The following is a 25,828-nucleotide window of genomic DNA, read 5'->3' on the forward strand; positions in this document are numbered from 1 at the left end:
CCTGCTCTCCAGCTCACAGTCCTCCTAGGCTGAGGGCAGGGTGGCCTGGGGTTGGGGCAGACACAGCACAGGGCATGGAGAAGCTCCAGGCTCTGGGTCCAGCTCCCCACAAACTGGCAGGTGGCTAGGGATGGGAGAGACCTCAGGCCCCAACCTCTCTGCAAGACTCAGTTGTGCCATCGTTAAAATACAGGAGCATATTGGTAGCACGGCAGCTCCCCTCTGCCCTAGGTTCCTCAGATGCTGTGAAGTAAGCAAAGAGAGGCCAAACTACAACCTACAACCAGGAAAGGCCACTGGACGGCTGACCCCCAGCCTGACCTGGCGCCCTCACACCCAGCTTCCCAGAACAAGGTGGCAGCCCTCGTCCTCGGGACTTAGGAGCGAGGAGTCTCTCACTCAAAGACCTAGACACTGCTAGGTTGGTTTCCAGCAGCACATGGAGGAGGAAGTCAAGTGGCCAGCACCAAAGCAGACTGCTGAGGGCCTTTATGCCTCAGTTTCCTCCCCTGTGAACCCCAGGATGCTCTGGAGGAGCAGAACAAGCCTGGTGTAGGAGTCAGGGGACCCAGTTCAGCCACTAGCGTGGGTCACACCCTACACCAGGGTAAGACCAAAATTGTGTAGAATCAAAATGAACTCAACAACCTTTCAGCAGGTCTACGACAGCCCATCTTTAATCTAGAAACAGGACTGTTCTTCAGCTGACCCCTCCCTCTCCGCCAAGAGAGCCGCTCACACGTTTCTAACAGCTGAGTGGCTTCCCCATCTCAAAGGTGGTAAATGAAGCGGCTAACAAAAAATGCAGTTGAAAGGCCAACATGCTATGTGGATATGGGGGTAGTTGAGGAACTGCTTCAGGAGCTTCTGTTTTAGAGGTGCACACACTGGGCTGGGCTGAAGGGGGGTGCCTGAGATAGAAACTGGGGGAGGGGGGTCTCTGATTTCCACAATAAGGTCCAGGTTGTCCTACCAACAAAGCATCTAAAATTCGTGCCTTCTTCCCCTGGTGGGGATGCAAGGAAAGAACAATGGGAGGAGTGCCCTGGGGCCCTCAAAGGCTGGGCTGGGCTTCCAGAAGCGCCCTCTCAGTGAGGGACTATGTTCTAGACTTGCTTGCCCCTGCCCTTTCTCTCCCAGCCTCTCCCCATCATGCGATCATCAGCACACACCTCTTTTCCTGCCTCCTTCCACTTCTGGAAAGATCCCAGGGCCCAGAATCATAAAAGCTGATGTGTAAGAACCTCCACCAGCTCCTTCTAAAGCTGGGTTAGGGGAGAAATACACACACACACACACACACGCACACACACGCACGCACACACACGCACACACACCCCATCCCCCAAAATGGTCCTGAACAAGGGTCATCCATCTGAGTGGATCAACAGGGAAGGTGACAAAGAGGAGCCCCAGAGCAGCGCTGTCCAAATGAGAGCTGCATGTTATTTTAAATTTGCGAGTAGCCACTTTAAAGAAGGTGAAAAGAAGCGGGTGATATTCACATCATACTACTTGTTGTTTCATCCAGTATCTCCAAAATATTATCACCCCAACATGCGATCAGTTTTTAAAAAATAATTACTCCACTGTTTCATTACTCGACTTTTTATCACCCTGGGAAGTCTGGCGAGTGTTCGGAGCCCATGGCCTGCCAGGCCGGCTGGCTCAGCTGCAGAGGCAGGGAAGGAAGAGGAAGGATGGGGTGGCGGGGAACGTGGCGGTGGGGGGGACCTCCACAAGGTGACAGCGATGTCCTGCCCACGTGCAGGAGAGCACAGCAGCCCTGCTCGGGTGAAGAGGACCTGATGTGTCATTCTGAGCTTTAATGTCTCTGCTCTTCGTACGCCCACACTCAGGGCCCCGCCACGCGGGACGGCAGCACCTCAAGCCTACCCCTTCCAGGGTGAACGAGGGGCTTGCCCCAAAAGGAGGTCCTTCCCCAGAGGGCCAAGCCAGCTTTCTAGGGCGCAGGTGGGGTTTCCCAAAGGATCCCGAATGGGGAACTTCCAACACCTGCCTTCCTGACACCCCGCGTCTGCCTTAGGACGCTTACAGCTCTGAGGCCGCTGTAAACCTGTGTGCAGGGTGGTGTGTGGGAGACGAAAGGGGGACGCACCCCAGGGAGCAGGGTCCTTCCCTGGGATGTGGGAGGAGATGTCCAGGGTCTGCACTGGCCCAGGGACAGGAACACAGGGGCCTGAGACCCCTGGTGGGCAGGGACCCCGGGCCTTGGCGAGAGCATGGCGTGGGTGTGCGGGCCTCTTACCTTCCTTCAGCATCCCCACTTTGAGGCATTTCATGAAGCGGCAGGCCTGGCAGGACTTGCGCCTCCGTTTCGTGATCTCACACTCGTTGGTGGCCGGGCAGCTGTACTCGATGTTCCCTGCAACCAGATACACACAGGGTTACGGGTGATGTCAAGGGCCCCCACCGCCAACCGAAGGCCAGACCTACAAATGCCCCTTGTCCCAAGGACCCCATAGGGCAGTAGTTCTCAAAGTAGGTGCTCTGAGGTGCTTGTCAAAATCTTTCCAACTCTCTTCAATACAGAGCTCCTCGTCCCGGAGGTCTGTGTGGGCCAGGCAGCCACAGCCTGGAAGAATGGTCACCCCCAGCTCTGAAGGCACCACTGAGCTGGCATTTTATCCCAGAAAACACCCCCCCTTGCGCTGACCAGAATGTAGGTGCAGACCACGAGCCCCTGTGCCCTCCAGCCCGGGGCCCCAAATCATGGGAAAAGCCTCTCAGCAGCTCTGGGCCCACAGGGCGCAGGCCTCTCAGCCTGCTGACCATGAGGAAATCACTTTCCTCTCCTCGAATCTCGGTTTCCTCCTCTGCAAGCCGTGTGGTACCTCCAAAATGAAAGATTAGCAAGACCATGGTTATAAAATTGCTTTAACAACTGTAAAACACTGGGGCACCTGGCTGGCTCAGCTGGTGGAGCATGGGACTCCTGATCTCAGGGTAGTGAGTTCAGGCCCCACGCTGGACATAGAGCTTACTTAAAAAAAAAATTTGTAAACCACTACTCCACATTGAGCTGGTGATTATATAACCACAGTTCATTACTACAGAGGGTGTTTGGGATCATTTTCTGTCTCGCCCCTTTAATGAATTATAGTAACGGCTACCATGAACCTGACCCATGCCCCCACTGTTTACATGCTCCATCTCCAGCCACACGGAGATCAGCCCCTGCCATGCAGAAGCCTTACAGGAAAAGCTGGTTGAATGAGTCACCTGCTGAATCCTCAGAGCAATCCCATGAAGTAGGTACTGATCCCCATTTTACAGGAGAGGCTGTGGCTGCCTAATAGAGGACAGAGCCTCTGTCCTTTGTACACTTACCTGTCTACAACCACTTAACAAATATGCATTGTGTAGCTATAAATGCGAAGAGAAAAGCAATGCGAAGGAAAGGGAGCACAGAGGGGCGGGGGGCGGGGAAGACAACTAGAAGGTAAAATGCAAGAGAGCGAGCAACCCCAGTGCTGTTTTGTTTTTATTTGGTCTTCCTGGCCCCGGTCCTGGTCCCAACTGTGAGGTCCTCCAGAGCCTGTGGTTTTCAGAGAACAGACACTGAACTAATGCAAACCTCCTGTTCCCACCCCATCCAGACGCCCACCTGCTGAGGGAGCATGGTGAAGTGACGCCCAGAAGGCTGCCTGCCTGCCACATCCCCCCCTCCTGAGGCCCTGGGACACCCCTTTAAAGCAGGGGTGCTGTCCGGCCCATCTCACCCAGCAAGGACACCCCACACAGAGCAGCCTTGGAAAGGTCACTCCCAGCCTAAGACAGGGCTTAAAGGGGCAGTTCCAGGCCTGCCTGGCCCCTGAATCCACCCCACCCCACCCCACCCCCAGCCCCAACCCCATCCACTTCAGCAGTTCCAACAGTTACTTTTACCATGCACCTGCTCAGAAGTGGGCCCACCAACGCCCCATTTCACAGACCCAGAAACTGAGACGAAGGGTGCTGAAATGAGTTACTAAAGGCCACAAGGAGTTCCCCGTGCCAGCCTTGCACCACCCTCCCTGCTGCCAACCCAGTAGCTGAGGTGGTCTGGAGGAAGTCAGGGAGGCATCCCTGTGCCTCAGCCTCCTCGTGTGGCATATGGAAAACACTGACTGTTGCATTTTCTGAGAGCCAGCAGGAACCAACTTCTACCCCTGACAAAGTGCTCTGAAGTAATAAAATTGTTGAACGCCAAATGCAAGGTGAGTGCTCCCAAGAGCTTGGTAGCCTTAGCCCCCTTTTGTATTGGTGAGGAAGTGGCTGATTTGCCTGGGGCACCTTAGATCTCCATCAGTCTTACCCCACCGGGCCTCACTTTATCACCTTTCTCCCGCCCACTTCCTGTGGGGGAGGGGAGTCTAGAAGTCAGCCTCCGCGCTGGAGGGGGGGGGGTCAGGAAGGGGAAAGGATAAAGATTCTGGGTGCCCCTCCCCTCTTTTATCCAATGCTATGCCCGTCCCTGTCTTAGATTGCTCCGACTTGTGTGACTTCTGGCAAGTAATTTCAATATTCCCATAAGCACGGTAAATTGAAAAGATGAACAGGAAGAAAACACAGATATAAACTAATTCATCCAAATCTATCTTGTCTTGGAAGGAAGGCTCTGTAGAATTTGGTCCCGGCCGCCTTCCTACCCCACTCGTTTCTCTTCAGCCTTGACATCCCTGTTGCTCTCCACAATGATCAGTTCCTGGAACTCAGTGATAACCGAGGCCTCCAGGCCTTTGTTCCAGCTGCCTAGAACACTCCCAGGGAGCTCTCCACCACCTCACCTGGCCGGCCTACACCTCCAGGGCCCACGTAAGATGCTGCTGCTTCTCCTCCCTGTGTGACTCCAGGTGCCCCGCACACAGCAGGTGCTCCATCCACACGGACAAGGGCTCCTCATGAAGCAGCCATGGTTCTGCTTTTCCTATACGGCCTCCTCCCTTCCCCCAACAACTGTGGAAGTGAACACCTTCTTTTCTCCATCTTAGTGCTGAGAGAGGTGAGCGGAGTCCAGGATGAGGCAGAGCAAGGACTTGAACCCAGATGGTCTGGCTCGAGTCTCGCCCTGAACCACTGTGCAGTGAGCTCCCTGCATTCACCTGGCAAGGTAACTCATGCTGCCTTGGGAGGCCACTTGCGTGCTGCCAGCTCTTCACCTCCACCGGTCCCGGCTGCACAGGCAGCTTGACATCCCCCGGAGGAGGATGGGTCCCAGGTTTTGCAGGGTTGTTGCTCGAGCAGGGGGTCAGTAACTGTCTGTCGATTTGGCACTGGTGCTCTCCCAGGACGAGAGGACTGAGCGTTAACAACAAGAACCTGAGCAACATTCTTGACCCCGTGTGTGTGTGTGTGTGTGTGTGTGTGTGTGTGTGTGTGTGTGTGAGAGAGAGAGAGAGAGAGAGAGGAAACTCTAATTTTATTTATTTATTTTTGTTCCTTTCAATTTGTTTTATGGCTCCAGCGGCTGGCTGCCAGCAAAGCCAGGCTGGTGGCCTTGCCTTGTAATTTCTATAAGTGCCTCCTCGATAAAGTGATGAGATTAATTCATCAGAATTCCTGTGGTCTCTGGAGGGCAATCTAGGAGAGCCGGGAGCAGGGAGGGGCGTCTGTGGAACACACACACACACACCACCAGCAGCAGCAGCAGCACCCGCAGCTGAAGTGTGGCAGGTCTGCAGGTGACCTCTCATAGGACAAGGACACAGCCGATGGCTAGCATAAATTACAGGAGGGTACCCAGTATAGACAGAGGCAGACACTACGTCAGGCAAGTCACGGAACTTCCCTGGGCCCATTTCCTCATCTGTAAAATGGACACAGCACATTCCCCTCTTCTAAAGTTGTGTGATACAGGGACAGAAAGCACGTAAAGGGCTTAGTGAGGTAAACAAACGTGTGTGGGCAAGCAAGGAATCAAGGCTACGGTGCTTATTTTCACATCCAGGAACGGCTGTCAGGGTAAATGCACCAGAAGACTCTGGGCTAAGTCTTTTCTAGGTGTCAGACGCGAGGCCAGCCACCGGTTCTGACATTTAAGAACCTCAAGACTGGTGGTGGCCTCAGAGCTGGTGCGCCTGCAGCGGAGGGGAGGCAGGAATGCCCGGAACCTGATCTGCACTTCCGTGTGACCTCTGACCTCAAGGCAGAGGGGAAATCCCCACCATCAGCTCTCTTTGATCCTGTGCCCCAGAAGGAAACCCCAAGGGCATCCCCATCAGCTGTCCCTGAACAGCTGCAGGCAGCCGGCCGTCCTCTTGAGGGACTCAGGGGTGGTGCGCAGAGCTCAGACAGAGGGCTCCCGGGAGGACGCCTGTCTCCAAGGCGGCTGGCTAATGTCTGGAGCCTGAATGGCCACCACTTAGGTCACTGCTGTGGAAGGGCTGGGATGGTAGTCACTTGGTTCCCGCCCCCTGTTTATCTCACTTCTGGGGGACACAGACTTTTTCTTCTCTGTGTGGCCCACTGCCCTCAACTCCGCACCCTTCCCTCCTCCTTCAACGGCTCGCCGGAGGATCTCATTCCCACCATGGGCTCCCGCTATCACATACTTGGTAAGGATCAGCAGCAAAAGACGCTGCCAGCATCCATCTGGCTGCTGGATATTTCCACGCGGAAGTCCCTCACACTTCAACTGAACCCATCCTCACCCAGTCTGCTCCTCTCACTGTGTCCCTTTGGTCAGAAACTGAGGTGGCATCCTGGATTCTTCCCTCTCCTTCGGTCCTAAGGTCCTTCTCATCCCACTCGGTTCATATTTCATCGCTCCCTCCCCTCTGGCCACAGCGCGTCCTCATACTCATCACCTCTCGCCTCACGTCTGTCTCCAGGTCCCATTCCAGTTTACCCCCACACTGCCCCTGGAGCGATGTTAATAACCTTCCTGTGCAAAACTCCTCCAGCATGGCATGCTGAGTGGCAGCACGGCAGTGAGAACTATCGCAGAAGAATGAACGAAGTGAAAACCAAAGTAGCTAGGGGCGCCTAGCTGAGTTGGTTGAGTGTCCAATTCTTGATTTCAGTTTGAGTCGTGATCTTGGGGTTATGGGGTTGAGCCTTGAGTCAGGCTCTGTGCTGAGCATGGAGCCTGCTTGAGATTCTCTGTCTCTCCCTCTCCCTCTACATCCCTCACCCCCTGCCATGCACTCTCTCTTTCTAAAAACAAAACAAAAAACCAAACAACCAAACAAAAAAACCAAAGTAGCCAAAGAGGGGGCTCTAGATGACAAGCCATTTGTACTGCAGAACCTCAGAAAGCCTCAGGCTTGAAGACTGAAGATACAGCAGAAGATGTAGTGGAGTGTGAGGCTGGAAACAGGGGAATTTGCTGCTAATCTGTATTTAGGGAGCACTTAGCTACTACTTCATGTGGCCACCAAGGAGTCCTCCACAACCCACCTAAGAGAAGCCAGCTTAATCTCTGGGGAATATGAGCAAGTCAAGTTCTGGACTTAAGGACCCAGACTCTACTGCGGGCAGAAGGGAAGCTAAAGCTGAAAACAGAATGACTAACAGTGAGACCACCCAGCGCACCCCCGGGCCCGCTCCCCAAATTCTAGCAGTCTGTACACTCCACCCCGCACCCAAAGGGGGACGCTCTTTCTATGCTTTTTAATCCCTATTTGCATTTCAGACAGACAGCCAAGGATTACCAATACATTCATAAAAAAAAGCCTTCAAAATGTAAGACTAACCAAAACAAATAAATGAGGGGAAAATACGTGGGAAGAAACCAGGACAAGCAGGAAGTAGAAACAGGCTCGCAAAGCAATAATCAGCATACTTATCAACCTGAGGAGAAAAAAAACCCATTGCATTCATGAAACAAGAATAGCATGCAATAAAAAGTAAAAAAAAAAAAAAGTGTATAAAATGGAGCTCATAGAAATTAAAAATACGAAAGCCACAAAAGATTCAGAAGAGCTGAGGAGCTACAGACCAAAAATCCAAGCAATGGACAACACGCTAGAAAAGATGTAAGAATTAGACAATTGATCCTAGAAACTCAGTATCCAATCATCAGAACTTTTAAGAGAGAAAAGCATGAAGATGAAGAGGAAGTCATCACAAAGGCAGAAATCAAAGAAGAGAGGGAGGGGAAGGATGGTGGAAATTTCTAAGACCTGAAGAATTTGAGTTTCCAGATAAAAAATAAAAGCCCAGAAGAATGGATGAAGAAAGATCTGGATAAAATTGTGGAGGTGGAGAGCAAATTAGCAGCTGCCAAGGGTCAGGGAGGGGAGAGGGAGGGAGGTGGTTATAGCTCTTCGCTATCTGATTTTCTCTATCTGATGGTAGTGATGGTCACAGGAGTCCATGGAGTGATAAAATTGCAGAGAATTGCAAACTAACACACATACAAAGTGTGTGTACAACTGGTAAAATCTGAGTAAGACGTTATCTTCGGGGGAAACTGGGTGAAAGGTATATGGGATCTCTCCGGGTTATTTCTTAAAACTGCATGCGACTCTTCAATTATCTCAAAACAAAAATACAAAAATAAATAAATAAATAGTAAAAAGACCTACAACACACAACACAGACTTTTATCATAAAATTTCAATCTGAGAGAACAAAGAAAGAGGAGTCTAAAATTTTTCAGGGAGAGTAAAAAAAAGTCAAAAACGGAAGCTGGAGACTAAGATCAGTCACCATTATCTGAAACCACAAAGGAAAAAAGCTCAAAAACACACACACACACACCCCCCTTGTGCGCATTGCCACTTTTTTTCTTCTTAGTACTCATCGCCTGACTTCATATTTATTCATCTTGTTTCTTATCTGCTCTGTTCACTGAAGTTTCCTCAGCACCCAGAACAGTGTATGCAAAAGTGAGGTCTCAATATACAGTCTCTAAAGGATGACTTGAACTTTTTGAGGGCAGCACCAGAAACTAAGAAAAGCAGCCATGGTGTCATCTGGGGGGAAATTACTTCCAGCCAGTATTTTATACCAAGCCAAGATATAAATCTCATGTGTGGGTTGAAGGCATGAGTAAAGACATTGCCACACTTCTAAGGCATCGACAATTTTACCTCCCTTGTGCCTTTCCAGTATGTGCTCTGCACAACATGCAGGAAGCAAAAAGAGGAAGAGGCAGGATCCAGGAAACAAGAGTATCCAACCCAGGAGAAGAGTCAAGGGCAATGGAGAAGAAATTGGCAGTCAGCAAAGAGACTTAACCAAAAACTGTGACGCAACCATATTGAGACAATGGAAAGATGGGAAATGTGTGTGTGTGGTTGGGATGGGTTGTGTAACTGGAACTAATTCTTCATTGTCCATAACACAAAGTCAAGAAATAATGCCAAAATTGCCAACTCAGTAAACATAGCTGTAAAATCCAATTAGTAACTACAACGATAAATGCTGGAAGAATTTTTTTCTTAAAAGGCTAACTCTGGATCATGAGGGGAGGAAAGAGGATGTGAAGGGCCAGGGACTATTACTTTTCGTCATGAGACTTTGACGTCTATTATACTTTTTAAAACTGTATGCACACATTATTTTGATAAAAGTTACAAATTAAGAATTTAAGCTCAAGAAATTGTCCAACCGCCCCTTATTATGTAAAGAATGAAATCTAACCTCCAAGGCAAAGCCCACCCAACTCTTTATGATCTCCACTTCTGACCCGTCCATTCTAATCTCCCCAATCTGGGCCCTCAGTCTGTAGGCTCCGCAAAACTCCGTGGAACCTCCGAGCCCTTTCCTACCTCCCTCTACCTGAAACCCCTCCTGGCACTCTCCCACAACCTTGGATCTCCGCTCCTGATACCATCTTCCCTTTTGTCCTGGGTAGGTGTACAAGATGCTTGCCCCCCACCCAGGCCGCATCCACCACCCTCCACTTGAAGCAACCAGCTGAGTGTTTCAGAATCAGGATTTTGCATGTTGTCTTCCTTCTAAGCTATGTGTTTATGGATACAGGTTGTTGGGTCTTTCATTTTTGTATCTCAAGTACAGTGAGCCTGGCTCCTGAAAACATATATTGATCAAAGCAAATAAATTGAGGGGGACGCCTGGGTGGCTCAGTCTGTTAAGCATCTGCCTTTGGCTCAGGTCATTATCCCAGGGTCCTGGGATCAAGCCCCCCCATCGGGTTCCCTGCTCAGCGGGGAGTCTGCTTCTCCCTCTGCCCCTCCCCCTGCTCATGCTATTAAAAAAAAAAAAAATTGAAAGCCAAGAACCTCCACCTAGAAAACCTTAGAATTCAGCAGTGATCCGTCAGTTGTCGAATGCAATCGCCTCCTCCAGGACCCCCCACCCATCCCCCCAAATCCTTCCCGGAACAGAGGACGCCTAGCTCTTAAAACTCCTCTGTTAGATTTCATGCCCCCTCCCTCTGCAGGGACTCTTGCTCAGATCACTCCTCTCCTCATCACATTGACTCTACGGTGCTTCTGATGGTAAGACTGCACCATTATTTTATGTAGCATCATGAAAGAAAGGAAATCTGCCCATCAAACTGGCTGTGTTCCCTTGCCACTGCTATTTTCATTTTCTTTTTATTAAAAGATCTCTTTGAGCTTTACTGGGATAGAGATTTGATCATACAGTATTCCTGCGCGTACATGGAAGAGAAAATAAAGAAAAACAAATTGAAGGTATCGCTAAAAACTTCTCCGAGTGGGACTTTCCTGAATCATTTTTGATCAAAGTCATTGTTTTGGTGTTTTTCCACAGAATCATCCTCTCTGCTAATAAGGGAGCCGCTGTCCATTGTCGTGGGGGCGGGGGGTGCCTCCCAGGTCACTGGCCCCTTTCTGCAAGTTATTTATTTATTTATTTATTTAAGATTTTATTTATTTTTTTGACGGAGACACACAGCTAGAGAAGGGAACACAAGCAGGGGAAGCGGTAGAGGGAGAAGCAGTTTTCCCGCTGAGCAGGGATCCCGATGCGGGGCTTGATCCCAGGACCCTGGGATCATGACCTGAGCCGAAGGCAGATGCTTAACGTCAGAGCCACCCAGGCGCCCCCCTTTTTCAAGTTCTGATGTGCGTGGGAGGCAGGGGCAACCGCCTGAGTGACCAGCACGCGGCCCCATCCAGAGAAGCTCCAGCAGGAAACGTGCATGTTGCAACAGAGGCAAGATGGGACTTCCCAGTCTCCTTCCGAAGCTCACTCTTCCCTTCTTCGGGCTGCCCCCCACCCTCAGAAGAGCTTTCTCTAGAATAAGCTCTCCTGGAGGGCATATTACATCAGATGGCTGGGCCCTTCCCCCCAGTCTCAGATTAGAGGCCTGGGTGGGGCTGGAAATGTGCATTTCCAACAAGCTCCCAGGTGCTTCTGCTCTGGGGACCATTCTTTTGAGAACCATGGCCTGGAAGATCTCATTAGACTCCAAACCCCACTCAGATTCCACTCTTGAGCTCTAGGCCCCGTTTTCCAACTCGCCAGGGTTAAGACCTGTGAACTGATCAACTCAACAATCCCAAACTTTGTCCATGACCCCGACCCCTTGCTCCCAGCTGGCCCTTCTCCACCAGGAAAATTCATCTAGGTCTCCTCGCCCCCGATAACCTCACCATCCCCCTAGCAGCCTAAAATTGAAACCTAAGGGTCCGTCTCAATCCAGCCAGTTTTTTAATTTTATTATGTTACGTTAATCACCATACATTACATTAGTTTTTGATGTAGTGTTCCATGATTGTTTGCGTGTAACACCTAGCGCTCCATGCAGAACGTGCCCTCTTTAATACCCATCACCAGGCTAACCCATCCCCCCACCCCCCTCCCCTCTAGAACCCTCAGCTTGTTTCTCAGAGTCCATAGTCTCTCATGGCTCGTCTCCCACTCCAATACCCACCCCCTTCGTTCTTCCCCTCCTGCTATCTTCTTCTTCTTCTTTTTAACATATAATGTATTATTTCAGGGGTACAGGTCTGTGATTCATCAGTCTTACACAATTCACAGCACTCACCATAGCACATACCCTCCCCAATGTCCATCACCCAGCCACCCCACAGCCACTGTTCTTTTTATACTGAATCCACTTCCAGAAGTTTCTCCGGCCTAACCTCTCCCTTTAACCCTCCTGCCCCTGCTGGCTGGGAGGCCTCCAGCTGGACGGTTACCCGGATCTCTCCCCTGGACTATGAAAACCGCCTCCTGACCAGACTGCCTGCCCCTAGACTCTCCCACTTCCAGGCCATCTGCCCTGAATTATCTTGCCAGAATTACCTTGCTAAACGGAGATTGGATTAATCCCCTGCTCAAAAATCCCTTCAATGGCTTCCTCAAAACAAAATGTCTTTACGGGTTATCATATACCAGGCACTAAGCCGAAAACTTGACACACAGGTCTCATTAGATTTCTGCAATCTGCAAGAACATTCCAGCGGCAGAAACTCTTTTATCAGCCCCTTTAGTCCCGTTTCCTTGACAGGGAAATGAAGGCCCAGAGAAACTAAGTAACTTGACCAAGTTGACCAAGAAAGGAATTGCCGAGTTGGGATTCTAAGCCTTTCCCCGTCTGTCCTCTGCTACTGAGTCCTGCCTCCCTAAGCCTCCCTGGGCCCCACTCCTGCTGTCTTTCTACCAGGCATGTTCACCTTTCACTGCTGCTTGCATGGCCTTCCAGACGCCGTCCCTGCCCTGACTGGGCTGTCTCACCTGACTTGCACCCTGGCTGTGTCTCTAAAAAGAGGAACTGTGATTTGCTTTTCCTCTCATTGCCCCAGTGCCCTGCAGACCACACACCATCTGCAGGTTTAATGGACTCTTTGTGTACAGATGAGGAAACTGAGACCAGAGGACCCAATCCCCTGCCCAAGGTCAGCCGGCTGGTCAGGGGCAGGGCTGGGACGGCAACCCACTCCTGACTCCCACTCACTGCTGGCTCTGTCTCTGCAGCCCCCTTGTCTCGTGTCCCCTGGGTTTCCCAGTCTCATTCTCCAGGACAAAAGGCCTGGAGGCGGTCCAAGGCAGGATAACCATCAATCATCTCCCTGCGCCCTTCCTGGGAGAGTTTCCTTCCAAGCCTGCATCTGGGCCCCCAGTGAACAGAAGCAGTGCCTGCCAGAGCTCTCTTACTTGCTCTCCTCATCTTAAGTCACAGACCCAGGAGCTGCTCCAAGGGCCTCCGGGTGACCTGCTAAGTTGGCCACATGCCCTGGGGACATAGGAAGGGGTACAGGGTGGCTTTACCCTTCCCACAGCAATGTGTTCATTTACTCATCAACAGCTTCCACTCCATCTAGAAGAAAGTTCAAGTGCAGCACTCCCCATGCCCCTCGCCCTCCAGGGCCTTCCCCAGCCTCCCCAGCCTCCCCAGCCCCATCTCCTTCCCTCCCACCAGCCACCCTGGCCCTCTTTCTGTCCTGAGACACATCACTGTTTCCTCTGTCTGGAGGGCTGGCCCCAGGATTCTTCCATGTCCTTTGCCTAAGCTCAATGTAAGGCAGGCGTGTCCGCCCCACAAACATTGTCCTTTAGAAAAGAAATTGCTTAATATCCGAGCCTTTGTGACATCTAACAGAGGTGCTACGGTCATCACTTTATTTTGACCGACCATGATGACGGAAGCCCCACGGCCCCAAGGAGACCTCAATCAGTGCTAGTCATCCCACTGAATCAGTAACAAGGAGGTAAAGAAATGTCATGTAAATGTGGTTATTCCCGGGAATAAGACCTCACAATTACAAATGCTGAGTGCCAAAAGCCGTTAGAGCACCTAATACATCGTGGCAATCAGGATTGTAAACCGACACAAAAAAAGAGCTGTCCTAATGGTCTGGGAACTGGACTTAGAGCTCAAAGTGAAATTAAGTGAAATTTTTAGGAACAGTAGCACGTATCTACTCATAAAATTTCAAGTAAGATGGAAGAAAAGAAAGTGTGCTCTGAAAAACTGTGTTAAATGACTCAAGAAGTGGCCCCTAGAAAAGGCAAAGGTGCTTTAGTCAAAGGTCCATGTGAGAGGTTTGATAAACCTTGCTTCACAAAATGTGAGAAGGAAAAGTTTTTCAAAAAAACGTGTTTTACATAATGTGATTTGAAACATACAAGTATAACTAAAATTAACACATTGTTTTAAGTAGACATTTGACTAGTTTATCTAGATCCCTGCCAAGTTCACGTATGCAAATTGGCCAGACTTGTTTGGTTCGTCCTCACTGGGAAAAAAGGCGGATCACTGTGGGCATTACCTTCTATGGAGACACACTGAAAACTTCCTAGGCACCAGGCCCTGTTGGAGGATGTGGGGTTCAGCAAAAATCAAAGTAGATGCAACCCTATTCCTTAGAAGCTTACAATCTTCCTAGGGAAACAGTCAAGTCCTGGCAAAACCCATGCTGTGTTCTAAGTGTTGTAGATGGGGGGCGGGGGGTGCAGAAGGTTTACAGGAGCATCCGGGAAGGGTGCCCCCTAGGCCAATTCAGAGAGAAGGAAGTGGGAGAAGACTTCCGGGAGGAAATGCCAGCTAACTGGAGACCTAATAGACAAAAGTAGGAGCTAGAGGTTGGGGGAGGCAGAATAAAGGGAAGAATAATTGATGGCATGCAAGCAGTTCTGGGAACTGGAAAATAGAGCAGTCAGGCCAGCCCACAGCCTGTAGGGAGATTGGCAGGGGATGAGGCTACCAGGTCAGCATAGGGCAATCCCAGAGGACATCCTCAGTCACATTCTGGAGCTTCCATTTACCCACAAGCAAGACAGAAGAGTGCCATGTTCAGATGTGTTCAGAATGGTCTCCCTAGCAGCACTAAAGAAAGCAGACTGGGAAGGGCTGAGCCTGGCAGCCGGGAGACCGGACTAAAAGCTACTGTGGTCAGTGGTCAGTGGCTGCCTGGAATAGACCAGGGCAAATGGAGAGAAGCATCAGGGCAAAGGACACAAAGGAAGGAGACTGCACACAAAACATGGCTGCTGGGATGTTGGTTTGGGACTGGGGGCAGGATAAGACCCACTTCCGGCCTGCACACCGGGGGAGCGACGACTGGAGCATAAGGAGAACCATTTGACTGCAGAGACACAGCTTCTGTTTAGGAATTGTTGCATTTGGGGTGCTTCCGGGACACCCAAGTGGAGATGTTCCTGAGGTGTCAAAGGCATTGGAGTGGGGCAGGGAGGTTGATATATAAGCTCTGGAAATGGGACTCATCCGGATTCCAGAGGCAACTGGACCACGGGGCAGGACATCCTGGGCCCACACGGTGGGGCAAGACCTGAGACAAGGAAGGTAAGGGGGGGGCTAGAAGATGCAGGGCGAGGGGATGTGGATTCTGTTTTGTTTTCTTCATTTTAGACTGGAGATACTAGAGGTATTTAAATGCAGATGGAAGGAAGGAGACCAGAAAGTGAGAAGATAAAAGAGAGGAGACAGTGGGTAGGAGAGTCTCTAGGAAGTGGGGAGGCGGTAGAACTCAAAGCCTGGGAAGAGCAGAGCCCGGGGTGGGAGATCTCTCCCAGCCATTGGCGGGCAACAATGTATAGATCAGTGACTGAAGGCACCACAGATGCAGGGGGAGAGTGGACAGGTCCAGTGGCATCTTCTATCTTTTAGTTTCTTGGTGGGACAGGAGGCAAGGTGATGGTCAAGGTTTGGGGATCCAGCTTGGAAAAGTCCCCCAGGTGGCTCCCCCAAAGGCCACCTCATTACTTTGATACCCATTACAGAGGTTTTCACTACTGTGAAGTCAGTATCATCGTCCAGAAAGGGGCTCCATCTCTCAGGGTCAAACTCCTATCGCCCAAAGTCCGAAACCTGATGTGTAAGCCCAGGGACGCACATTCAAGTACAAAGAGAAACTGGTGTGCCTAACCAGCAAGTTCACTCCAAGCAGAGACCTACAGGGGAACTAGATCATAATCAGAAAGATGTTAATCACATCAACGGAACGTTTAATGACATCAGTCTGTCCCCAGGCTGACTCCCGGTTCCTAGGAGTGGTGCCTTGGCCAAAGTCTGCCTTTTTTTTTTCTATGCCTCTGGGGCTGATCAATCCTCTCTGATGCGCACATTTTTTTCTTTAGATATGCTAGTAAATTCAGTCAGATTGAGGGTTATCTCCTTTGCCATGGAGCCACGGTGTCCCTTCAGGAAGGTGCCTCTTTCGTGGCTAAGTTCATCTGTGCAGGGTGTCATCATCACCTCTAGCACCGACAACAAATGCACTTTCGCCTAGAAAGGGGCAGGTGATGCGCTCTGGCACTACTCCAGGTTGACTCTAAGCCCCCTGAGGGCAGAGGGACTGCGCCTACCTTGTTCAGTGCTGTCTGTCATGCAGAGGAGTGCAAACTGTTTCTATAAATGGCCAGACAGTAGATGTTCTGAGTTTTGTAGCCAGAAGGTCTCTGTGGAAACTACTCAATTCCGCTGTTGCTGCGTCTAAACTGGACTACGTAAATGAATAGGTGGGGCAGTGTCCTAATCCAGCTTGACTGACAAAAGCAGGCTTCAGCCTGGAGGCTGTGCTTAGCCCACCTCTCCAGCGGCAACCCCCCAAGCACCTAGCACAGCCAAGCGTAAGTATTTACAGAAAAGAAATGGTTGGGGGCGCCTGGCTGGCTCAGTGGAACATTTTCACTCTTCACCTTGGGGCTGTGAGTTCGAACCCCACTCTGGGTGTAAAGATTACTTAAAAATAAAATCTAAGAAAGAAAGAGAAAGAAACAAAAGAAAGAAATGGGTATCTGTTTTTTCCTTAAGTCTACCATGACATCCTTGTTTTTTTTAAGATTTTATTTATCTATCTGAGAGAGATCTATTTGAGAGAGAGAGAGAGAGAGCACAAGCAGGGGAGAGGGGCAGAGGGAGAGGGAGAAGTAGGCTCCCCACTGAGCAGGGAGCCCAACATGGTGCCCGAACCCAGGACCCTGGGATCATGCCCCGAAGTGAAGGCAGTCACTTAACCGACTGAGCCACCCAGGCGCCGCTATGACATCCCTGTCTCTATAAACTTCTTCCCATATTCATATAACCACTGAAGTGAGAGACTGAAGTAATCTGAGGAGGGAGGTGAAAGATGAGCGAGTACGAGTTTCAGAGCTTTTCAAGCATTCACATAAATTCATGAATGCATCATTCTGTGATGGAAGGCCCTCAGCCCCAAGTGATCAGACTTAAAAAAAAAAAAAAATGGCTTGAATATCCTCCTTAAATTGGGTAGGTGCTTAGGGGACCATAAACTGGTTTGGAGCCTAAGGCCAAGCCTACAACCTCATGTGCTCCAAGCCTTAAGACTCCAGCGTCTTGAGAGCAGGTGCCGTGTCTCTCTCTCCTGCTTCCACCCCGTACCTCAGAGCATGCACACGGTTCCCACTTGTCTCTGAGGTCATTCAATAGGTCACGGTCTCCTCTTTATCCTTTACGCTTCCAAATTTTCTACAGCCATCAGGTCCAGAAACAACAAAGTCAAAATCAATGTTAGACCAAAACCAAAGAGTTAATAAAAATCACCAGAGCAAGCCATCAGCTTTAGAGAGTGTACTTTTTCCCTGTTCTAGGTAGAAACCTCTTCCTGCTGCTAAACAAGACCCAGGACTTGTGACAAAAGAGGCAAGAGCAGTTCAGTCCTGATGGCACTAAATGCTGTTTGTCCTCTGAGTTCTAGGAAAAGATCATTATCCTCTTCGTGGAACAAATAATTAAGACTATTTACAAACCCTTCATCACGTGGGCTCTTGACGTGCTGATGACATTTGCAGCACCCAGGCCTCTGCTGAGTCTACACCAGCCTCTACTTTCAAAAAATTTGATCCAGAACCCCTCTAGCTCAGAGCAATATGGAGTGAAGAAAATGGGACCGTCCCCTAAAAAGCCATTTTTCAAAAACTGGCCTCGAAGAATCTAAAATAATGGCAACCTTACCAAGACCACCTCCTGATGGGGGAAGAAAACGTTGCTTTCTCCATAACTTAATTTGGTTTAAACATCTCCTGTTTATTTGTCAGATATCCAATGATACTGACTGGCTATGAGCCCAGAGGTTTTCAACCCTGGCAGAGGCAGAAGACTTAGAATGACCACACAGTGCTTTTCAAATACAGAGATTCCCGGGCCTCCTCCCAGACTCAGGGGTATGAAGCCGGCAGGGACCAGGATGTGTTCATTCACCGTGCTGGAGGCTAGCATAGTGCCTGATGTGAACACACTCAGTAAGTATTCGCTGAAAGCACTGTGTATCATGGCTCCTTCTGGGGAAGGTACAAGGAACCAGAGTCTGGGGTTTTAGGAAAATGTACTTTTTACTGCTTTACTCTTTTCTACTGGCTGGTTCATTTAAAAAATATTAACTATAACTAAAATAGCTAAAATAATTTAAATCCTAAGTCAAAATAATTATACTGTTTTACTTAAGTATATGTCATTACAAAAGCCAGGTCGGTAAGACAAATTATGTGTCTGTTGGCTTAGTAATATGTCCCAGGAGGTATCGTCAAAGTGAAAATAATACCTGGAAGCATTTATTTAGCACTTACGAGGTGCCAGGCAATAATCAAAGTGCATTATTACATACTAATTCACTTACTCTTCTTTTAACAGTTCTATGTGAGGAAGGAATGACAGCATCTCACCTTACTGAGGACAGAAGCCCAGGGAGAAACTGAGGAAGCATGCCCAGGGGCATTCAGCTATATAAGGTAACCGATGGAGCGGTCTGACCCAGGGACCCAGGTGGATAGTCACTACACCGCAACGTCTCAACTAATAGGTAGAATTGGAAACGTGAGGGCCGATCCTAAGGCCCTCAACTGATTTAATAAATACATCGTCACAAGAAATTTAAACAAATATTTGTTGAATGAATAAACTGCAAGTCATCCCAGGAAAGCTCAACCTGACTCTTTCAAAAGTGAAATGGGAAAGGGGGGGGGAGAGAGGACACCCTCAGGACAGCCAGGCAGGGCCAGAGCCAGGACAGGTGCCCCCTGGGTTTTGTCCAGTCTGGTTACGAATTCTGTTCCAGGGAAATGGCATCAGCTCGTCTCAGTTACGTGCACGAGGAGGGCTTTTGTCTATCCAGCAACAGCACCTAGAACAAGGGCTGGAGCTTAGTAGGTGCTCAAAAGAAACTTAACTGAATGAATGGCGCAAGTGCTCTACTCATGGCCTGCTGCATTAAGAGTCTTGCCTACCCAGCGCCAGGCTGCTCCTCTGGGCTGGCCCCTGTGCCATGAACTTGGTAACAGCTCTGTGAAGGTGGACCCACCACTATCCCCCATTTCCCTTGGGGTGACTTTACAGAGGGCACCCACCAGGGCTCCTGCACACCTTCCTAGGCCTAATCACTCATGTACCCCCAGAGAGGCAGCCACCCTCATGGCCATGGGAGCAGGATTCAGCGGATACGCAGATGCACTGTAAAAAGCCCTTGAAGACAGGCCACGCTGGGATCAGACAGGGTGAGTGGGCTTCCCTTGCTCTGTTGGCCTCTTTCCCAATTAAGAAAATCATGTTTCATCTGTGTATAAAAAAGATCAAAACAGGGGCGCCTGGGAGTCTCCGTCAGTTAAGCGACGGCCTCTTGGATTTCTGCTCAGGTCGTGATCTCAGGCATCATCATGAGATCGAGCCCCACGTCGGGCTCTGCACTCAGTGGGGGAATCGGCTTGAGATTCTCCCTCTCGCTCCTCCCTTCCACACACCCGGCCCCCCCAAAAAAGAAAACGATCAAAACACAATGAGGGACAACCCTTTCTATTGCAAGGCGTCTGCAACTGCAGGGCAAAGAACACGTTTCTCCCCCCAAATCAAATTTTAGGGACACGCTCTTAACAGTGCTCCCCCTATCAGCGAGGGGCACACGTGTGGGAGGCATTTCCATGGATTTTCTTGGGGTTTTCTGGGGCACCGCATGGGCGTGTCTGCTGTTTCCACGACAGTCCTGGAGTTTAGAGTCTCGCCCGGAATCCCGAAGGAGAAACCCTAGGAACCGCTGCCGTCCCGGTGCCTGGCCCTGACCGGGCAACTGGCGGGCATCGCCCGGTTTCCCGCCACCCCCGCCCTGTCTGCACGCACCTTGGATGGTCCTCTTGAAGAAGGCCTTGCAGGCCTCGCAGGAGGCCACGCCGTAGTGGTAGCCGGAGGCAATGTCGCCGCACACGAGGCACAGGCGCTTGGGGATGGCGTTGAGCATGTACTCGCACTTGATGGCCGAGTCCTCCATGAGGCCGCCGGCACAGTCCTCGTAGCTCTTGCGGCACGGGGTGCCCCCCAGCGCGGCGCCCGCGAACATGGGCGGTGAGTCCAGACCATTGGCGTGGGCGCCCAGGGCCAGACCGAAGCCACCGCTGGCGTCGGACGACCCGCTGGGGCTGTGGTGGCTGAGGGCGTCGATGCCCGAGGATGGGCTGGACGGCTCCGTCTTGATGAAGGAGCCGCAGCTGGAGCCCAGGTGCCGGTCGTCCGCGGACATTCTGTTCAGCAGCCTGCGGACACAGAGCGCGGGCAGGTCAGCTCCGCCGAGGGTGCGGTGGGTGTGACACCCGCCCCGGGAATTAGCTTTGGGCTCCGGGCACCAAGTGGGCGGGGTGGCTGGGAGGGACTCAATGCTAAGGCGTTGGTGCGATAAAATGCCGGCCCAGAAGGTCAACTGGTCAGGACGCCGCACAGCCCAGAGCAAGTTTCTGGCATTACCCCCGAGAACCTTCTGAGTCCTCAAAGAAAAAAAAGGAAAAAACGATGTTTGATCAAGAAACTTCAGATTAGGCACCCCAGCTCTCTGCACATGGCTGGCAGGAGGGTGGCAGAATTCAGACAAAATAGTTGGCCGACCTTCCTGCACGACAAGACCACATGGTGGCTACAGGTGAAAGTCTGGGTGTGCCGGGCCCCAGACTGGACACCCTCAGTGCAGTGACCTGATAACCCATTTCACCCAGCCCCACTGGGGCTTCCGGTAAGCCCAAGCTTGGAGCTTTCCCCATGGGCCACCATTACCGAGACTGGGCCTAGAGATGCCAAGCAAGGTACCTGGCCAGGGCAAGAGGCAGGGCTGGTGACAAAAGGCTGCCCCCTGGGGTTTGCCTCTGGCCCAGGGCACATTTGGAAAGTGGCTCTAGGCCCCCTCCCTCCTGTCCCTTCGTAGTCCTTCAGCAGGCTGGCTTCCCAGTGCCACCTGGCCCCAGAGACTATGTCTCCGTGAGGCAGCATGAGGGGGCCTTCCAACCCCAGCTCTGTGCATCCCCGGTAACTTCTTAACCCTACATTTCAAGCTCTCGGCATCCCTGCCTCACCCCCAGAGTCAAGGGAGCACTATCAACATGACCAGATCACTGTGAAGGGTCAAATGTTTCCCAAAATGAAAGTCCCTCCTCCCATGCCAGGTGGGTGAGAAGGCAGGCAAGGTGTGACTCTCCCATAGGGTCCCAGGACAAGGGGAGGAGCCTCTCTCCAAAGGGGCAAGAAAAGCGCCCAGCAGGGTGATGAAGGCGGACGTCTAGGGAAACCCAGCTGCGGCCCACACTGAAGACCTCTGGGGCCAGCCAGGATCTGGAATCAGGAGGCTGGGTCTGGGTCCACGGGTCCCTGACCCGGCCTGGCTGTGTGGAGGTACGGAGGAGCCCAGGGCTTATGTCCACAGAGCAGGTGAAAGGAAAGAGAGGAAGTTTCTGGAGAATGAAAAGAGCTGACTGGTCAGTGGTACAGCCCCATCAGCGGAAAGATGGCTACAGCTGGGAGGGAGGGTCTCGGTGCTGGAGGGTCCACTGGGTAGCAGCCACGGTCCTACCTCCAATAATGCTCAGAGGGAGCCCGTTTCCTGGGCAGTCCATGGAGCAAAGGACTGGTCACCACCCAGGGAAGAGGCTGCTTTGTCGTCTCCACGAAGCCCACCCCCACCCCACCAAATGCAATCTCATGATGGGGAGGGGCTTTGCCATCCCTGGTGCCACCGATGATTTCGTGGTTAATCCACCTCCCGAGGGGTTGTCCCATCCATCTACATTTGAACACGTCCAGAGACAGGGAACTCGTTGCCCCACAGGCAGTTCTAATCAGAACCTGGGATCTGCAGATGCAAAGATAAAAGATTACATATCAGGCTCCTACTCCCAAGTTTATCTACTGGAATGTAGCGTTTGAAGATAGAGGCTCTCAAGTGTCTTCTGTTCCAAACCAAATGTTCCCAAGTCCTCTGAGACCCCTCTCCTGCAAGGCCCATGTTTCCCTTACAGCGGCAGAGGGTGCCCAAGTCGAGGGTCTCCTATAGGTCCTTTTACAGCTCTGGCTGGTGCCCTGTCATCCTCCTGGGTTTCACATGGCCCCCTGCCTCCCCTCCATCCACCAGCAGGTCCCTGGTATGTTCACAGGCAATGCCATCAGCCTGGCAGGGCATAATCCAGACAGAAAATCTGCCTGAGTAGGCACAAGTGCACTTCTGGGTGACCTCCCCACAGCATCCCTGCACAGGGCAGACAGAGAGAGCCAACCAGGGGCCCTTCTATCTGTAATCCCCTGCTGCTCATTGCTTTAGGCTCTGCAGGTCACAGGAACACCCCAGGCCCACTGTGACAAGCCCTGCTGGGGAGAGAGCTCTCAGACCCCAGCCCTCCATCCCCACACCTCCACCAGACTGGAAAGAACTTGAGATTTCAGGAGATACACCTGACATAAGCCGTGATTCTGGCAACTACAGTAGTCCCCCCCCCCCCACCCCCTTATCTGTGGTTTCAGTTACCCATGGGATCATCAGGTCAGTAGTAGCCTAACACTAGGTCACGATGCCTATGTCATTCACCTCACTTGGCCTCCTCACATAGGCCTTTTATCATCTCATCTTCAGAGACTCCAGGGCTGAAGGAAGCAAACTTGACCCTCGCCTCTGAAGTGCATAGAAACCCAGCCATTAATTTATTGCCTGAATCCCAGCTGTGTGTGTTGGGGGCAGGGGCTGCTGAGGATTTCATTCCTGCAGCCTTCTCTTTCCCATGACCATTATTTTGCCACCACCCCCCTTCCCCCGAATGTCTTTTCTAGGGAGAGTCAACACCTATTTCAGACACCTACTATGTGCCAAGTGCTGGCCAGAGAATGGGACAGGTTATAACAAGCACAGCCCATGATCTCAAGAAGTTCGTTCTCAAACACAAGTGTGCAGAGCACCAGAAAGTGTGTGCAGAACACCAGAAAGGGCCGGGGGGTCTACTAGGCTCACAGGGGCTCCCCAGCCGTGCCTCACTGGTCTTGCTGCATTCATTCACTGGCTCATTCATTCGTATCTGCAGACTGAATGAAGACCTTCCTCCAGGGGGCACAGGTTCTTTTCTGTGTTTGAGAGTTCCTTCCAGACTCTTCTGCCTGTTTTTTCAAGCTCAGGAGGGGCCTGTCTGCCCCTCTGCTCCGGAGGCTGGGCTAGACTAGTTAGCGGCCATCAATCAGAGGCAGTCACATGTTGGACGCCTTCTTTTGTACCATCTTGTTTCATGCTCACGACCTGTCTGCCAGACATTATTATTCCCACTTTACAGAAGAGAAGAGCTGGAGCTTGAAGCTTGTCCCAGGTCATGAGAGACAGGAGAAGCTGGGATCCAAACCAGTCCCATCTGACTGCAGACCCAAGCCCCTAGTTCTGCCGTGCTCTGCCTCCTGTAATACCAGGCCTCCGGAAGAGCTGCCTCCAGCGGAGGCCTCAAGCTTGCAGCCCTCCAAAGCCCTGGACCTTCCTCGCTGTCATTTCTTCACCCGTAGCGCGAGAGTTGGGAACTCCCTGGGGGCACAGAGACCCTCTGGGCTTCCTGCTCCTTGATGTACCAGGCAAGGGACGAAAAGCTGCTAGAGAGACCCTCCAGGAAAATCCTGTCTCCATCTGTCCTGGCCTCTGGCACATCATTCATTCACTCTAAAGCAAAACGTAAAGGAAGGACGGGGAAAGAAGTCCAGGAAGTGGGCAGAGGAGAAATGGCCAGAGAAGCTGAAGAAAAAAAAGTGAGCATGTCTTGGAAATGCAATGAGGAGGGAGTGGTGGCAGGTGACAGGTGGTTACAAGGTCGGGGAAGTCAGATGCGGCAAGTGTCCACTGCAGTGAGCAGTCAGGTGGCTGGTGACTTCACCAGGGGAGTGACAAGGCATGGTGGGGATGGAGGAGACAGTTCTTTGAAGAAGTTCAGCTGCAAAGGGCAGAGAAGGCTATGAGGGTGGGGTTCCTCCTGGTACACCTTCAGGCAGGACCATCCACTTGAACTTGGGGATTAAGGAGGCAGAGAAGGAATGTTTGGTTGTTATTGTCGGTAACTGTTGGTTTCTTTGATGAGGAGGGGGTGTGTTAAGAATGGAAGAAATTTGGGGCCCCTGGCTGGCTCAGTTGGTAGAGCATGCAACTCTTGATCTTGGGGTTGTAAGTTCGAGCCCCATGCTAGGTGTAGAGGTTACTTAAAAATAAAATTTTAAAAAGGAAGAATGGAAGGAATTTAAGGCATTTAAAAATTATGGAATCCACACTTTGCAGTGTGCCCTGGGTGATCCTGATCCTACCTACTGAACAGGTATAATTACCCATCACCCCCCTGCTTTTCTCCCCAAAGTAGAAAATGAATTATATGGTGACTACATTCAATGCTAACGGTAAAGACCAAATCAAGGTGGAAAGACTGAAGATATAAAAGGTAAAAAATGTCAGCTTTTCCCAAATTCTAGTCCAATCTTCACCAGAGTTTGCTGAGGTGCTTGTTGAACAGGTGGCAGCCTGGGCCTGACCCCACCACCGTCATAACCTGAACCTGCATCTCTGCAAGTGGGGCCCAGGAGTCTGCATTTTCCGGTGGCTTTGCTTTAGCAACCCGGGTGTGACTCTGAGGGGCGTTTGTGTAGCACGGAATGACACAGCCAGAGGGCTGACGGGAATCTGGAATGCAGGAAGAGAAATGAGCCGAAGCAATCAGAGAGGGAGGGAGGTGCGTGGGTGGCAGGGGGAGGGCTGAGACCCCTCACCTCCCCGGCCCTTCCACTCAGTCCATGAAGCCAGAGGCACAGGGAGTGAAGGCTGAGGGCAGGAAGTCCAGGCAAAGGAAGGAAGCTTGCAACAGAAGCTGTGGAGGGAGGAGAGAGCAGAAATCGGGGCATACGGGCTTACCAGGCCCCTTAGTTCATTCTGCAGTGCCAGCAACACAGAGGAGCGCTGTCTCCTCCAGCAGCTTAGATCTGGGTTCCTCAACCTCGGCCCTACTAACATTTGGGGGAGGGTAGTTTTTCACTGTGGGGCCATCCTGTGTGCACTGCAGGATGTTTCGGAGCATCCCCGCCCCCACCCATTAGAGGCCAGTAGCAGCCCCCTCCCTGCCCCAGAGAGGACAACCCAAACCTCCAGACAGGGCTGGGAAAATCACCCCCCCACCCCGGATGAGAATCACTGACAGAGATGGAAGAGGGAAGAGGGAGAACAGGGGGGTCCGGGAGCAGAGAGTTGGGCCAATGAACGGTGCAGGTCTCGGACAGAGGGGGGTCATAGCAGAAAGGGTAGAAGTGGGAGGAAATGGTGGGGGGAAGGGCCAGGAGCATGTTGGTTTCTGGGGGTGTAGGCTGAGGTAGAGAAAAGGAAGGAGCGAGAAAGCTGGGGGATTGGAGATGGGGTCAGGGAAGATGTCAGAGGTGGAGCCTGGATGCCGAGGCCCTGGAGGATGTGGCCACGGGGTGGGTACCCAGATGGCGTGCAGGGAGGGCGCAGCTTCAGGATGAGGGGAGGTGGCTGACACTTCACTCTGGGGAGGAGGGAGTCACATCAAGTCCATCATCTGTGGTTGGCTGGGACCCAGTTCCCAACCGGGTCGATGACTATTGACTTTATGGGAGGGGACAGAGGCCCCAACTAAGCAGGCTTCGAAAGAGCAGCAGCCAGTTGTCGAAGGCCCTCAAGGCATCACTGCCCCTGTGATCCATGGG

The 25,828-nt window shown here is 51.5% G+C and overlaps 1 protein-coding gene across 1 annotated transcript in view; it reads right to left on the reverse strand.

Moving 5' to 3' along the window:
* ESRRB (estrogen related receptor beta) overlaps nt 1–25,828 on the reverse strand; it is a 105,682-nt gene that overhangs the window by 32,101 nt on the left and 47,753 nt on the right. Inside the window, exons 2-3 of the mRNA XM_027572845.2 lie at nt 19,973–20,382; nt 2,270–2,386 (exon numbers count right to left, since the gene is read on the reverse strand). Of these exons, the coding sequence (XP_027428646.1) occupies nt 2,270–2,386; nt 19,973–20,382 (527 nt within the window). The remainder of the gene's footprint in view (nt 1–2,269; nt 2,387–19,972; nt 20,383–25,828) is intronic.

The sequence above is a fragment of the Zalophus californianus genome, chromosome 6 (genome assembly GCF_009762305.2).
Source record: "Zalophus californianus isolate mZalCal1 chromosome 6, mZalCal1.pri.v2, whole genome shotgun sequence".
NCBI classification, from domain to species: Eukaryota; Metazoa; Chordata; class Mammalia; order Carnivora; family Otariidae; genus Zalophus; species Zalophus californianus.